This window comes from Barbus barbus (assembly GCF_936440315.1).
Source record: "Barbus barbus genome assembly, chromosome: 49".
Taxonomy (NCBI): domain Eukaryota; kingdom Metazoa; phylum Chordata; class Actinopteri; order Cypriniformes; family Cyprinidae; genus Barbus; species Barbus barbus.
Genome location: NC_136727.1, coordinates 2,778,180 through 2,794,377, shown reverse-complemented (window position 1 = coordinate 2,794,377; position 16,198 = coordinate 2,778,180). Strand labels below are relative to the sequence as shown.

At 38.2% G+C, this 16,198-nt stretch overlaps 1 protein-coding gene across 2 annotated transcripts; it reads right to left on the bottom strand.

The window, feature by feature from the left end:
• Nucleotides 1-1,040: 1,040 nt before the first annotated feature.
• LOC306867690 (uncharacterized protein) lies at nucleotides 1,041-10,687 on the bottom strand. 2 transcript variants are annotated; one of them, XM_079413515.1, is made up of 5 exons: nucleotides 10,332-10,687; nucleotides 8,655-8,981; nucleotides 8,142-8,477; nucleotides 2,381-2,499; nucleotides 1,041-1,978 (listed from the first exon to the last, which is right to left on the bottom strand). In XM_079413515.1, the coding sequence occupies exons 1-5, from the start codon at nucleotides 10,381-10,383 to the stop codon at nucleotides 1,964-1,966; spliced, it is 849 nt and encodes a 282-aa protein (XP_079269641.1). In that variant the 5' UTR covers nucleotides 10,384-10,687; the 3' UTR covers nucleotides 1,041-1,963. The 2 variants fall into 2 exon arrangements, with proteins under 2 accessions (XP_079269641.1, XP_079269642.1); XM_079413516.1 differs by having other exon boundaries at nucleotides 8,655-8,822.
• Between the last annotated feature and the right edge of the window lie 5,511 nt (nucleotides 10,688-16,198).

The window sequence follows — 16,198 nt, the reverse complement described above, 5'->3', positions numbered from 1 at the left end:
CAGAATGAGAACATGGATCCATCATGCCTTGTTACCACTGTGCAGGCTGGTGGTGGTGGTGTAATGGTGTGGGGGATGATTTCTTGGCACACTTTAGGCCCCTTAGTGCCAATTGGGCATCGTTTAAATGCCACGGCCTACCTGAGCATTGTTTCTGACCATGTCCATCCCTTTATGACCACCATGTACCCATCCTCTGATGGCTACTTCCAGCAGGATAATGCACCATGTCACAAAGCTCGAATCATTTCAAATTGGTTTCTTGAACATGACAATGAGTTCACTGTACTAAAATGGCCCCCACAGTCACCAGATCTCAACCTAATAGAGCATCTTTGGGATGTGGTGGAACGGGAGCTTCGTGCCCTGGATGTGCATCCCACAAATCTCCATCAACTGCAAGATGCTATCCTATCAATATGGGCCAATATTTCTAAAGAATGCTTTCAGCACCTTGTTGAATCAATGCCACGTAGAATTAAGGCAGTTCTGAAGGCGAAAGGGGGTCAAACACAGTATTAGTATGGTGTTAATAATAATCCTTTAGGTGAGTGTATTTTAATTTGTGTTCTAAAGGTGAACGTAGGTCTTACAGGTTTGGAACGATATGAGGGGTGAATAATTAATGACACTTTTTTTTGGGTGAACTATCCCTTTAACACAGCAAGTTCAAGTTCATCAGTGAAGCAACTGGACTTCATTCATTTGAGTTACTGATTTCCACCGATACAGTCCAAACATCAAATAATTTAATAAAATACATAAGGGCCCGGTTTCACAGACAGGGCTTAGACTAAGCCAGGATTAGGCCATATTTCAATTAGGACATTTAAGTAATTTTTATAAACATGCTTAGAAAAAAACATTACTGGGGCGCATCTTGAGACAAAAGAAAGTCACTGATATATTTTAAGATTAGTCAGTGCAAGTTTATTTCATTTGAAACAGCTAAGATTTACATTTTAGTCTAGGACTAGGCTTAAGCCTTGTCTGTGAAACCGGGGGATAATCATTTAAAACTTAGTAAAATGAGACGTTTTGATCAAGCTCAACCTGTGCTTTAATAGAGATTTATTATTATATACATGTCAGATAAATATTTCTTAGTATTTAAAATTAGCTCCAGACAAAAAAAAAGAAAAAATACAAGGGACAAACATTACATCACTTAACTCCAGAGAAACATGATTTAACAGCATCCAGTTACAGGCACTGAACATTATAAATACTCTCAGCAAAACATTCAAATAAATCAGTGAACTTCCAGTCATCTCTAAGGCTTGTTTTGGTTCCAGTGTAGCTGGTGGATATATAAAAAGCAATGTTATGTTCAGATGCTATTTGGCTACGCCTTACACATTAGTAACGTAATGTTTTCAGTCAAAACAAAAAGTAGAAACATGATTATCAGTAGTGTAGACTATGAAGAGCGCTTGTGTCCTTCCCTATAAGACTGTGTGAGGAGTGACATTTTTGTATAATGCTCTTCTTGGTGAGGTAATTGTGGAAAACAGTCATTGTCTCTGTCTTGCCTGTTCTCATCCTCTTATAACAAAGTAACTTATCTCATAACGGTTTTGTGTAATGTCTTTGTGCAAAAGATAAGAGAAATAATCGCTCATTATTCCTGACTAGAACACTTCAGCAGCTTTGATAATTGTATATAGTGAAAAATATAAAGCACTTGCTGACTACAGCTCATATACTATTTAAGGCTAAATTTTTAATTCATTAAAACATATATATATATTCAAAAAAAAATTTTTTAAATTGAAATCGTGGACTCATGACACAATTACTCTGAAGACAGTTTTAGCAGATCCATTTCCATTTTGTTCCCGAATTCCCTTTAGTGTCCCTTTCAGTGAAAGTATCAATTATAAATTGTTACATCGTTTTTTTTTAGGCAGCCTTGTCCTGAACCTGATTTAAGGATGCCCTGTGTCCCTCAAAGCAATGTCCATCATTCTCCATTCTCCTGAAAAAATAAATCATAATTTGTCAGTTACATAAACAACTTTTTTTCTTTAAATATTAAAAACAGTGTCTAAAACTGCATCAAGCTGTCATCTTCTGTGTTTTACAGTAATGCAAATTTGAAGTATTGTGATTTCAATAGCACATCTATGCTTGAACTGCTGTATTGGCGTTTTCTTTTAAGACACTTGCCTTCTAAAAAATAAAATTAATTAATTAATTTTGGGAGATTTTGACAATACATCACTGGTGAATATCTGTTTATGTGGCAATAAAAATAAAGGACAAAAATGATTAACACTGTACATTGTTACACCCTACATTATGAACATAATTATGAGAACAATTGTTATTTTAAAGTTGTTGTTCCCTCAGTAAATCATCAGCTGTATGAAATACTTACATTCTGTGGTGCTCTTGTATATCTCCTTCGGCGACAGTAAATCAAACCAGCAATAAGAGCAGCAACCACAAGCAAAACAACAACAATTCCTGCTACAACAGCTGGAGACAACCCTGAATCTGAAACGGTTAAAGACAGACGGTCATTACTACTATAGAGTGAATATAGGCTTATCCATCCAGTATTAAAAAAAATATATATATATATATATATACTTTTGATTGGTATTTACATTCTACAAAAATTGTATGGCCTTGATTTAACTGATAAATGGTGCCATATGTTGTTTTTAGCAACAAACGGCACATCTTTGGGAACTCAATAGGAAACTGTATTCAGAAAACAATAGTCACAGGAAAAAATGACTGATACTATGCACTTGGAATGTTACTAACAATAGTCACGTGTTGCTTTTTTAAACAGTCCACAACCAAACAGTTATTGAGTTGATTATAAATACACACACACACACACACACACACACACACACACACACACACACACACACACATACACACACACACACACATACATACACGCATATATATACAGTGGGTACGGAAAGTATTCAGACCCCCATAAATTTTTCACTCTTTGTTATATTGCAGCCATTTGCTAAAATCATTTAAGTTCATTTTTTTTCCTCATTAATGTACACACAGCACCCCATATTGACAGAAAAACACAGAATTGTTGACATTTTTGAAGATTTATTAAAAACGAAAAACTGAAATATCACATGGTCCTAAGTATTCAGACCCTTTGCTGTGACACTCATATATTTAACTCAGGTGCTGTCCATTTCTTCGGATCATCCTTGAGATGGTTCTACACCTTCATTTGAGTCCAGCTGTGTTTGATTATACTGACTGGACTTGATTAGGAAAGCCACACACCTGTCTATATAAGACCTTACAGCTCACAGTGCATGTCAGAGCAAATGAGAATCATGAGGTCAAAGGAACTGCCTGAAGAGCTCAGAGACAGAATTGTGGGAAGACACAGATCTGGCCAAGGTTACAAAAACAATTCTGCTGTACTTAAGGTTCCTAAGAGCACAGTGGCCTCCATAATCCTTAAATGGAAGACGTTTGGGACGACCAGAACCCTTCTTAGAGCTGGCCGTCCTGCCAAACTGAGCTATCGGGGGACAAGAGCCTTTGCTGAGAGAGGTAAAGAAGAACCCAAAGATCACTGTGGCTGACCTCCAGAGATGCAGTCGGGAGATGGGAGAAAGTTGTAGAAAGTCAACCATAACTGCAGCCCTCCACCAGTCGGGGCTTTATGGCAGAGTGGCCCGACGGAAGCCTCTCCTCAGTGCAAGACACATGAAAACCCGCATGGAGTTTGCTAAAAAAACACCTGAAGATTCTCTGGTCTGATGAGACCAAGATAGAACTTTTTGGCCTTAATTCTAAGCGGTATGTGTGGAGAAAACCAGGCACTGCTCATCACCTGTCCAATACAGTCCCAACAGTGAAGCATGGTGGTGGCAGCGTCATGCTGTGGGGGTGTTTTTCAGCTGCAGGGACAGGACGACTGGTTGCAATCGAGAGAAAGATGAATGCGGCCAAGTACAGGGATATCCTGGACGAAAACCTTCTCCAGATTGCTCAGGACTTCAGACTGGGCCGAAGGTTTACCTTCCAACAAGACAATGACCCTAAGCACACAGCTAAAATAACGAAGGAGTGGCTTCACAACAACTCCGTGACTGTTCTTGAATGGCCCAGCCAGAGCCCTGACTTAAACCCAATTGAGTATCTCTGGAGAGACCTAAAAATGGCTGTCCACCAACGTTTACCATCCAACCTGACAGAACTGGAGAGGATCTGCAAGGAGGAATGGCAGAGGATCCCCAAATCCAGGTGTGAAAAACTTGTTGCATCTTTCCCAAAAAGACTCATGGCTGTATTCGATCAAAAGGGTGCTTCTACTAAATACTGAGCAAAGGTTCTGAATACTTAGGACCAGGGGCGTAGATTACGCGGGGGAAAAAAAGTAAATTCGTCCCCCGCACTTTTTCATTGGACAGTTGTGTTCTCGACATGTTGTGGTTTTAATGGCGCATTGTATATAAATGCAGAATGATTTAAAATTCAAAGAGACAAGATAATTTATACATGACGTTTACGTTTCCATGGCAATCAGTCACTCAGTTTGTGACGTCACGACATGTCCATGCTCGCGAATGCGGTCCCGCGCTGTGTCCATCATTCATTAAAGGTCGAGATGAGTTCAAAGCGGCAAGAAACTCTTCACTCCTCTTTTACGAAAAAGTCAAGAAGCGTAAGTTGGCATGTGGTATCCGAATAGTGTTGCACAATGTTGAGTGACTCTGCCTATTGCTCTCGTTGAATAATTAGCAAGTTTTGATGTTCATTATATGGAGAAAAAAAAGCTGCCTGGACAAACATGCACTTATTTATTTTCAGTGTATTTTTCCGTAACTCTTTTGTAACGTCTTTTATTTTAACACGTATGTATGTTATCAGAACCCTTCAAATAAGAATAAAGATAATGTTGAACTGAAATTTTACAGCGTTTGCAGCATTGTTACATATTTAACTCAATTCTATACATGATGTATTTCAATCAAGCAAGCACTGACGATCTGATATAGGACAGATCTTCATTTAGGCGTGCTCTGTCATTATTGCACTAATTTTACGTTTTTATGTGTTGTCAAGAATGAACAAGAAACAGTCAGCCTAGGTTTGTTAGCAGAATCAGGACGACACACAAGAAAAACACACTTCACAGGTGAGAAGAACTGATAGAGTGGCTTTTAACACCTGGCTGTTTTTACATTGTATAAAATATATTAATACACAAGCGTTTGTAGGATTATATATGGACCAATCATAGAAAACACACAATTAGTAAAATATAGAAAAATAAAAAATAACATTAGTATGATGAATAACTTCTCAGCTATAATTTTTAACTACAGTAGGTAATTATTAGCTTGCATATTGGTTGTTTATTAGTACTTAAGCACGTATTAATTCTGTATTCTTCATGACCATATTCTGCATCCCATAATCCTAAACTTAACAACTACAACGACTACCTTACAAGCTATTAATAAGCAGTAAATAAAGTTTTTTGAGGCAAAAGTAATAGTTAATAGTGAATATGTGTTCCCCATTCTAAAGTGTTAAAAAGTAATTTAGGATACAAATGATTGGTTATTGTCCAGCAGTGTACTTAATTAGTTATTTTCTTCTGTATGTCACTATTCCCTGTATGTACATGTTTCAAACAATACTTTATTTGCTATAGACAGAGGCAGAAGTGAATTCAGAGTTGAGAGTGAACGAGGCAGAAAGTTTCAGTGAGGCTTCAGAAGTAAAAATTATTTAGAGCATTGTCTATGATAAGATATTTCTTATACCATTTAACATAGACTAATCAGACTAATGTATAATAGAACAGAACGGAATAAAGAAGTATGTGAATGTGCAAGTATCCATTACTGTGTGCCATGTACTGTACATACAACACACACAAAATACAATCTGAAATATGTAAACAATAGAACCCTTATAAGGACATCTTTGTAACTTATACTCAAAAAGGTGCACATTAGTACCTTAGAGTACCAATATGTACCGTGATGTACAACTATGAAACTTTTTGGGGTAAATAAGGTACAAAGATGTCCTTTTAATGGTACTGTCCCAGTGACAAGCTGTTGTATTTCTTTCTTTTTCTTTTTTCTATCTTTCTTTCCTTCTATTTTATAATCATATATAATAATATAATCATAAAGCATATTAAGCAAAAAGGTATGATTAAAAATAAAACCTGTCAATTAGACAAGAAACCCAGGTATAACCCTAGACATTCCGTCCCCCCCACTTTTGAAATGATGGCTACGCCCCTGCTTAGGACCATGTGATATTTTTCTTTTTTAATCTGCAAAAATGTCAACAATTCTGTGTTTTTCTGTCAATATGGGGTGCTGTGTGTACATTGAGGAAGAAAAATGAACTTAAATGATTTTAGCAAATGGCTGCAATATAACAAAGAGTGAAAAATGTAAGGTGGTCTGAATACTTTCCGTACCCACTGTATATACATATGTATATATGTGTACATATATATATTATTATTATTATTATTACTACATACACACATATACACACACAGTGGTGTGAAAAAGTGTTGGCCCCCTTCCTGATTTTTTTTTTTTTTTTTTTTTGCATGTTTGTCACACTTTAATGTTTCAGATCATCAAACAAATTTAAATATTAATCAAAGATAACGCAAGTAAACACAACATGCAGTTTTTAAATGAAGGTTTTTTTTTTTATGAAGGGAAAACAAAATCCAAACCCACATGGCCCTGTGTGAAAAAGTGTTTATCACACCTGAGTTCAGTTTCTTTAGCCACACCCAGGCCTGATTACTGCCACACCTCTTCACAATCAAGAAATCACTTAAATAGGACCTGCCTGACAAAGTGAAGTAGACAAAAAGATCCTCAAAAGCTGCACATCGTGTTGAGATCCGAACAAATGAGAAAGGAATTGAGATCTATCAGTCTGGAAAAGATTATAATGCCATTTCTAAAGCTTTGGGACTCCAGCAAACCACAGTGAGAGCCGTTATCCACAAATGGCGAAAACATGGAACAGTGGTGAACCTTCCTAGGAGTGGCCGGCCGACCAAAATTACCCCAAGAGCGCAGCGACGACTCATCCAAGAGGTCACAAAAGACCCTACAACAACATCTAAAGAACTGCAGGCCTCACTTGCCTCAGTTAAGGTCAGTGTTCATGACTCCACCATAAGAAAGAGACTGGGCAAAAATGACCTGCATGGCAGAGTTCCAAGACGAAAACCGCTGCTGAGCAAAAAGAACAAAGGCTCGTCTCAGTTTTGCCAGAAAACATCTTGATGATCCCCAAGACTTTTGGGAAAATACTCTGTGGACTGACGAGACAAAAGTTGAACTTTTTGGAAGGTGTGTGGCCCATTACATCTGGCGTAAAAGTAACACAGCATTTCAGAAAAAGAACATCATACCAACAGTAAAATATGGTGGTGGTAGTGTGATGGTCTGGGGCTGTTTTGCTGCTTCAGGACCTGGAAGACTTGCTGTGATAAATGGAACCATGAATTCAGCTGTCTACCAAAAAATCCTGAAGGACAATGTCCGGCCATCTGTTCGTGACCTCAAGCTGAAGCGAACTTGGGTTCTGCAGCAGGACAATGATCCAAAACACACCAGCAAATCCACCTCTGAATGGCTGAAGAAAAACAAAATGAAGACTTTGGAGGGGCCTAGTCAAAGTCCTGACCTGAATCCTATTGAGATGCTGTGGCATGACCTTAAAAAGGCGGTTCATGCTCGAAAACCCTCCAATGTGGCTGAATTACAACAATTCTGCCAAGATGAGTGGGCCAAAATTCCTCCACAGCGCTGTAACAGACTCGTTGCAAGTTATGGCAAACGCTTGATTGCAGTTGTTGCTGCTAAGGGTGGCCCAACCAGTTATTAGGTTTAGGGGGCAAGCACTTTTTCACACAGGGCCATTTGGGTTTTGTTTTCCCTTCATAATAAAAAACTTAATTCAAAAACTGCATGTTGTTTTTACTTGTTATCTTTGATTAATGATCTGAAACATTAAAGTGTGACAAACATGCAAAAATATAAAAAATCAGGAAGGGGGCCAACACTTTTTCACACCCCTGTATATACATATTTTTTTCCTTAAAGAAAATTCATTGAATAACTGAATTATATACTCGCCAAAGATAGTAACACTGAATCTCTTCACTCTGGTGATACTGAAACTGCTGCTGCCGATGATGATCTGCAGTTTATAAAGACCAGAGTCTGTGGTTCTGGTCTCTGTGATGGTCAGAGATCCAGTCTGATTCACCTTCAGTCTGTCTCTGAATCTCTCAGTGCCATTGTTACATTGAACATCTGTACAGGTTTTATTGGTATCACCAGTAATTTGAGCGATGAGAGTGTCATTAAAAAACCATGTCATCACATCATTTGGTTTTCTTTCACGAGAACCTAAAGTGACAGATTCCCCCTTGTTTCCATTCACTTCAAGTTGTTCAGCAGCAGGAACACCTGAAGCACAAACCAACAGCTACAGAATGATCTTTCTGCTGAAAATAATAACAAACTCATGGCTTGTGCTTTTAAACACATACTTATCAGCTGGTCAAAGATGATTAGACGTTGTCATCTCCATTTGAGCTCAGTTACAGGTTTTTAAGAAAGGGAAAAAAATCATTAATTACTCACCAATGATAACACGGAAGATTTTGTCACTGCCGCTGTTGCTTCTGATGATCTTCAGTTCATAAAGTCCAGAGTCTGTGCTTGTGATGTTCATGATGGTCAGAGATCCAGTCTGATTGTCCAGCTTCAGTCTGTCTCTGAATCTCTCAGTACCTGCATTACACTGAACATCTGTACAGATAAAACTGAGAGCTCCATTGATTTGAGCGATGCGAGTGTTATTAAAATACCATTTAATATCTTCTTGTTGCTTTGTTTCAACGCCAGTGTGAAAAATGACTGAATCTCCCTCCATCACAAACACTTCACCTGATCCAACACCAGATGCAACTGAAGAAAAAAATAAAATAAAATAAACCAAACTGCAACAATATTGCTGTGAAAATGTTTTGTCTACATGTCATGAAGATTTTGAGTAGAGAAACATACCTGGATTCATAAAAAAAAAAAAGTTTTCTACAAAATATTGTTAATCTTAATGAATTTAGGCTACATTTTATCTATTATCAACATTTAATGACCATATATGATGCCATGCTACGTTTTTATATTGGCCTGATTACTTACAAGGTCGATGAAACAAATCACTCATCAAAAGTGCATTTCAGCTACGGAGTGTCTATTTACAGTAACTCCGCCCACTAACGTGTGATTGGGTTTGTCAACAGTAAAAAAAGATAATAGCTTATCATCAGTTTCAGTGGCGTAGATGGTAAGGCGCATGTTTTTTGACGCGATCGACCCGAGTTCGAGCCCACCTTTTGCCAAACATTTTTTTCTCCCTTTTCAAATCTCATATCGCATCAGAAAGGCATTTATTTTCAATAAAAATGAAGGAAATAATCAAAAAGTTGAAAATAAAGTATCAGGTAGGGTAGGTGTAGGGAGGGCTTTATTGTCCCAATAAAAAAAGTAAAGTCGTGACGTATTGTCAAGTATGGTGACCCATACTCGAAATTGGTGCTCTGCGTTTAACCCATCCAACGTGCACACACACAGCAGTGAGTAGTGAACAAATGCACACACACACACACACCGTGAACACACACCCGGAGCAGTGGGCAGCCATGCTGCGGCGCCCGGGGAGCAGTTGGGGGTTCGGTGCCTTGCTCAAGGGCACCTCAGTCGTGGTATTGAGGGTGGAGAGAGCGCTGTACATTCACTCCCCCCACCTACAATCCCTGCCGGCCCGAGACTCGAACCCGCAACCTTTCGATTACGAGTCCGACTCTCTAACCATTAGGCCACGAATTATTAAATGGATGCCCAATAAGGTGGCATCCATTTAATAATTTGAATTAAAATTATAATTTACACTCAGTACATTATTATTGCGAACTGTTTTATAATGTACTACAATACTGAGGTGCAGATAATTGCCACTATTTGCAATAAGTAGTAAATGGCAGAATATCTTGCTATTTTAACAGTGTAAATAGAATCTATAGCTATTTGCACTTAGTGTAAATAGCATCTGTCACTAAAAAAATATGCTATTTGCACTTAGTGTAAACAGCGTCTATCACTATTTACACTGTGTAAATAGCCGCTGCCTTTCAGCTATGGGCCTCTTTATAGGCGCTGTTCTCACCTTAACCACAATCTGCCACACAGAGACTATACTTGCGGCCACAGAAGGCGGATTCGGGAGAGTTAGGCTATTGTAGCAGAAGATCTTACCGTGGTCGAATACAAACAAGATCCCAGCAAGCAAATGAACGAGAAGCTTCATTTTCACAACTTTCCCCTCAGAATATATGAATACAGATTCTGATTCATAAAAGCGTTCTGTTCTTCTACTTTAAAAGGGACGCAGTTTAAGCGCGATTAAAAGTGAAAGCAACAATCCAGGTGCTACAAATGAGGATCCACGGAAGTGCAGGGAGAGGTGCGCCTCTAGCAGGGAATGTATGGTGTGTGAGCAAAGTGCTGAAAGACTCTGCTGCTCCAGATCTAGTTCGGCTCTTTTCAAAGATTCGGCTCCCTTAGGAGAACAGGTGTCCTGACATTTAATCCTATCCGTCAGATTTTACTGCGCACGCGCACATCATTATTTCGGCTCTTACAAATGGCTCTTCATTTAGTATCAGCAATTGCTAAATAGAAGGTTTCGGCTGAAGATTCGGTTCTCCTCGACAAGAGTCGGCTCTTCTCGTTCGCTACAAAGAATCGGCTCTTAGAGAGCGACACGTCTCTAATCCAGAGTTTCCTATTGTCTCTTCGACGTTCATATAATTATACATTCCATGGTGAATTTGCAGAAATTCGATAGAGTTTGCATTTATAGCCTATTTGGTTATTGTTTTGCTAAACTTAATACTTGACTCACTCTGACGCCCGTTTCACACCGCAAGCATGGGCGGCGCGTGAACAGCGCAGCGCAGGAGTAGCGCGCGCCCATTGTGCTTGAACTGCAACACAGAAGAGTATTGTCATTCCTGTCATATTTTCCAGCCTTCTCCTCCGAACACTGTGTGCATGATATGACCAGCATACTCTGTGATGCGACCGTGTCCCCCTCCCCTCTATCCCACACACATAAATAACATACGTAGATTACACGATAAACTTGAGCTAAATTTTCAAGATTCGTATACGAAAAAAATACCGACCCTGTCAGGAAAAAATATGTCTGAGCCTTCTCACATTTTGCATGAGGAATACTCATTTTTGCCATCTAACAGAAGGCTTGGTTGCATATGCTAGACTGAATTGGCTATGTTACGTAAATCTTTGGTGCATCAGTCTGTAAAATTAATAAATCAGAATTGGGGTCCTTTGGAATAGGCCTTTGGAAAATATAGGACTCGCTATTCTAATGCACGGTATCGGTGTGTTTATGTATTAAGGTGCGTCTTTTGTATTGTTTGTTTATCGATGTGAGATCAAGACACATTAAGGAAAGAATTCCAACAATAATGTGTAATTGCATTGAAAAAGTCATATTAAAGCTAACAAATGACTCTAGTTTTATTCATTTAACAGACATTTGAAGTTTGGGCAAAAACTCGTGGAAGTGATGTGTATTTTTTCATATGCATGGTGTGAAACACATCACTTACATGATTTTATAGTGAAATTTGTTATTTTTTATGTTAATCGGGTCAATTTTGATCAAGAACAATGCACTGTGACTTTAATTCAAAATAGACTCCTGCTCGAGTCCCAATGTGAATGCATGCACGCTGGGAAAATAATACGAGCTGCTCACGCGCCGCTCACGCTTGCGATGTGAAAGGGCATGACTGTTCTTTTCTTTTCCCCTCGAGGCTCACATACTCAACAGGCACGAAAATACACTAAACCTATTTATGACCTTTTGCTATACACACACTAACAAAGCCGCACTTAATAGGCCTACTGAACTGAATTTATCACATCATACAACTGCTTGCGGGATTATAATAGAAAGAGGCTTAAACACGCAGTAACAGTAGCCTACCAATAAAACAAGGTAAACATGAGGAGTCTTGTGGAATTTCAACATTACATTTCCACCTGCAAGCAGAACAATAGCATTATTATTAAAACATTAGTAATCTTTCACTGACAAACACACATCAGCTACAGTCTTCTTTTGTCACATTTGCACCTGCTGGTAGATGTTCAAGAAGGGGGCGGAACTTGAAGTGGTCCAAATAACTGTTTAAATTGAAGTGTGTAAGTCACTTTCAAACAGTAGTGATGTTTTTGTAGTTAATGATCTTTTAAAACTAAGGTGTAAAGTAAGCAATATATAAGCAAAAGGTGTAAAGACGCTATCCCCCGGTTTGACAGACAAGGTTAAAATGCATGTCTGGGTTGTTTTAACTGAAAGAAACTTGACTTTGTTTTGTCTCAAGATATACATCAGTAGTGTTTTTATCCAAGGCATGTTTATAAAAGCTACTTAAATGTCCTAATTAAACTATAGCCTAATCCCGACTTAATTTAAACCCTGTCTGTGAAACTAGGCCTAAATAATATAATATATTTGTGGTTTTGCTATAAAAACATGTTTTATTATGTATAGCTAACAGGGGAGCTCCAGTAAGCGTCTCCAAAGTGGATTTACATAACATTCATCTTAAAGACTATTGCTAGGAAAATCTTTGCACCTACATTTCACTGCTGGTTATACTCTCTATTGTGTATGTGACAAATAAAATCTTGAATCTTGAAGAAATGTATATATTATTTGTGATCAATTCTTAATAATGGTTTTTATTATTGGTATAATAAAATACCAATAACCAATCATTTTATTAATGGTTCTCAGTTAAAGAACAGCATTTATTTGAAATATAAGTACTTTGTAATAAGTGTAAATATCTTTACTGTAACTTAAATCAATTTAATGCAACCTTGTTGAAGAAAAATATATTTTTTTTTAAGAAAAAAGACGGGAAATGAGGCGGAGTTAACCATCTGAGAGAACCATCAGTCTCTAATTCAAAGCACAGTATACGAAAGCTTACAACAAACCTCTGTGTGGTGAAAGGAACGATACTTGTATTTGACTTGCTGTGGAACGAGAGTCTCGTGAAGCCTCTGAAGAAGGTCTGGATGGTTCCATTCGATGGCCGAAGTTGCAATCTCTTGAAACTCTGAGGTTGTTCTTGACTCTGTTGGGGTTGAGAGAATCCTCTCTCCTAAGTAAGCACATGGCTGGGTGTAAAGTGGGGCCTGTTGGCCCTGTGGGTGGTATTAGTCTGACTTTTTGTAGTCAAGAGCCATCTCCCCAGGCCGGGGAGACCGCACACGGCTCTATGTTAGGGTCTGCCGGACGCGCCCGCACCGGCTCAGGAGCTCCATGAGTCCAACCGTACGGGTAGCAATTGGAAGATTTAGCAGAAGAGAGAGGCTGACCTGTGTGTGAGCCCTTTAAAGTCAGGGAAGAGTCACACCTTTCAGGATGGGCTTGACCAATGAGAGAGCCTGAATTTCTAAGCGGGAGGCTGGAAATATTGGGGGGATTTATGACTCTTTGTCTGAGAGCATGGTTCGAAAGTCTCTGGCAGTCTATACTTTGATTAAATTACACACACACCTGGCATTCTATGAAAAGGTGGTGTACACCAAAGTGTGCATCATCAAATGAGCATTTATTTGGTAGGAGACACAATATAGGTGGGGTTACATTAACTAGTACTTTACTCATAAAGCATGCATAAAACTAAATACAATGCAAGACACACTATACAAGATAGTTAAAATCATACACACAATGTCCTGGGATGCATCTGTAGAAAGGTTTGTCTATGAGTGACAAGGAGGAAAGTTTTGTTTGTATGGGCATTGCGTGTGTTTCAGAAGGGTCCGTTCTTGCGGCACGTCACATCTCGCATACTTTTGAGCAATAAAACAGTCTTATCAGGGGGAAGGGTCCATAGACCCTCACAGATTGTTTGTTGAATGAGAGGGTTTGCTGGATTATTCATTAAATATAATGAATAAATGTGTGTCTGACTGGTCCAAATGCTATACTGGGGTAATCTTAATTTTCAGTGTAAAACCAACAGTCTTCTTCAAAGGCGAGATCTTCAAGCAGTGGCCCAACGTCAACTTTGTGCAGACATAGCAAATGCTGAGGAAAACTGTACTAGGTAGGGTTGTTGAGTTAGTGATGCCATGAGGTGTTAGTGCTCCTGGAGGGCCGGTGTCCTGCAAAGTTTAGCTCCAACCCCAATTAAACACACCTGAACCAGCTAATCAAGGTCTTACTAGGCATACTAGAAATTTCCAGGCAGGTGTACTGAGGCAACGAAACAGGACGTTGATTTCATACATGTCCTCATATGAGGACACCGGGACTTAAAGCGTGTTTATTACGGGTTTTGGGAGACATAACAGATGAATAGGTGTAACGCTTCTCCTCCGACAGCATTCAAATCACAGGCGGACACGGAAAACTGCTTTTCATGCGTTGTTTACTGTAACACAACAAGGAGAGACATACATGATAATTTAAACACATGTACATTCATCTAAAATTGCAAACAGAAATTAGAAATAAACCTTTGATTCAAAAAGATGGCGTCAGCCATGCAACGCACATGTTGAGCAAACTGAATCTAAACTCCACAAAGTTCATCAAATACAATCACTTAACATCTTGTTACACAATATCATTAACCGTTTATCTTAATATTATTTGTGAAATTAACAAGTGTCAAGTTACAAAGAAAACTCATTTTGCGGGAGCGCATTTTACCTCCCACCTCTCAGCATGGGGTACACTTCTCTGCTGGGGGTGGGGGTGTGGTTTAACAGATGAAAGTGCAATTGACCCACTAATTACTTAATATCGCCACAAGAGGTCTCCAAAAAATTAATAAATGAACAAAAACACAGTAATTTTGGTGAAAGTTATAACATTTAAAGTAACATGTTTAACCCTGTTACATAGGGAAATAAATTATATTTCAATATTCTATGAAATATTATATATTATTATGAAATCTTGTCCATTATTACACTTCTTTTTTCAATACATGTTGGTAAAAAATAAAATAAAATCTTAAGCTAAAAATGTATTGGTGATTTAAAAAAATCAATTGTTGCCTATGCATATTCATTCATGTCTTTTTATTTTTTTTAAAGAAATTGAGTTCCGATGTCCTCTAACGAGGCCATAACATAACTTATGAATGAAATATCATTTTTTATTTATATTTATATAGTATATATAGCATTATTCTAAATGCGCTAAACAATAACAACGACATGAAAAAAAAAAAAACGTTTTTTTTCCTAAAACGTTTTTCTTGTATCTTAAGAGGTTAAGAATAAAACTGTGGATCGCATTAGTGGGTTTAAAAATATAAGAATTTATCAACCCAAAATTTACTAGCTATACTACAATCACAAAATAAATGCGCAGCTGTTTCTTCAAAAAAAAAAACACAAAATGGGCAAGTTTAATCAATATCAAGATACTACGGATGGATTAATTAAACCTGTTGCTCATATCTTTTAAGTTGTTGCACTTGTAATAACGTCGTAGGTCACATGATAACGTAAACATGGCGGATGTTACCCAAATCGCTTTCAGGCTGTAGAGTACTCTTTTAGCACTCATTAAGTAAGTACCTAATTAAGTGCCTTACTCAGAGAGTATGTGGTTTCGTATGCAGCCCGACAACATCTCGTTTTGACATGGTTCTGTGTGATTTGGACAACTTCAAGACAGAGCAGGTTACTTCTGGTATGAAACAAGGTCTCAGCTTTCAAATTTTGTCATATTTTAAGAAATTTGAACAATAAATTCTGTTTTGTGGCTCTTTAATCTGTTGGGACAGACTCAGTTCCAGCGGCACGCTGTCATTGTTCCAACGATCGTCTTTTCATATTTACTTAACGTATTTTATTTAAACCATGGAAAGACATCAATACACAACATTTTTCAAGTTTAAGTCCACAGAAGGTAATCTACTCTCCTGTCTGATTTGTTTGTCAGGCAAGATGGCAGATTCGGCATTATGATTGGTCAGATCGCCTGTCAGTCAAGTGTAACAGACGTAGGCAAGTAAGTGCTGGTGCGTGTAAACCTCACTCCCCTGATCTCA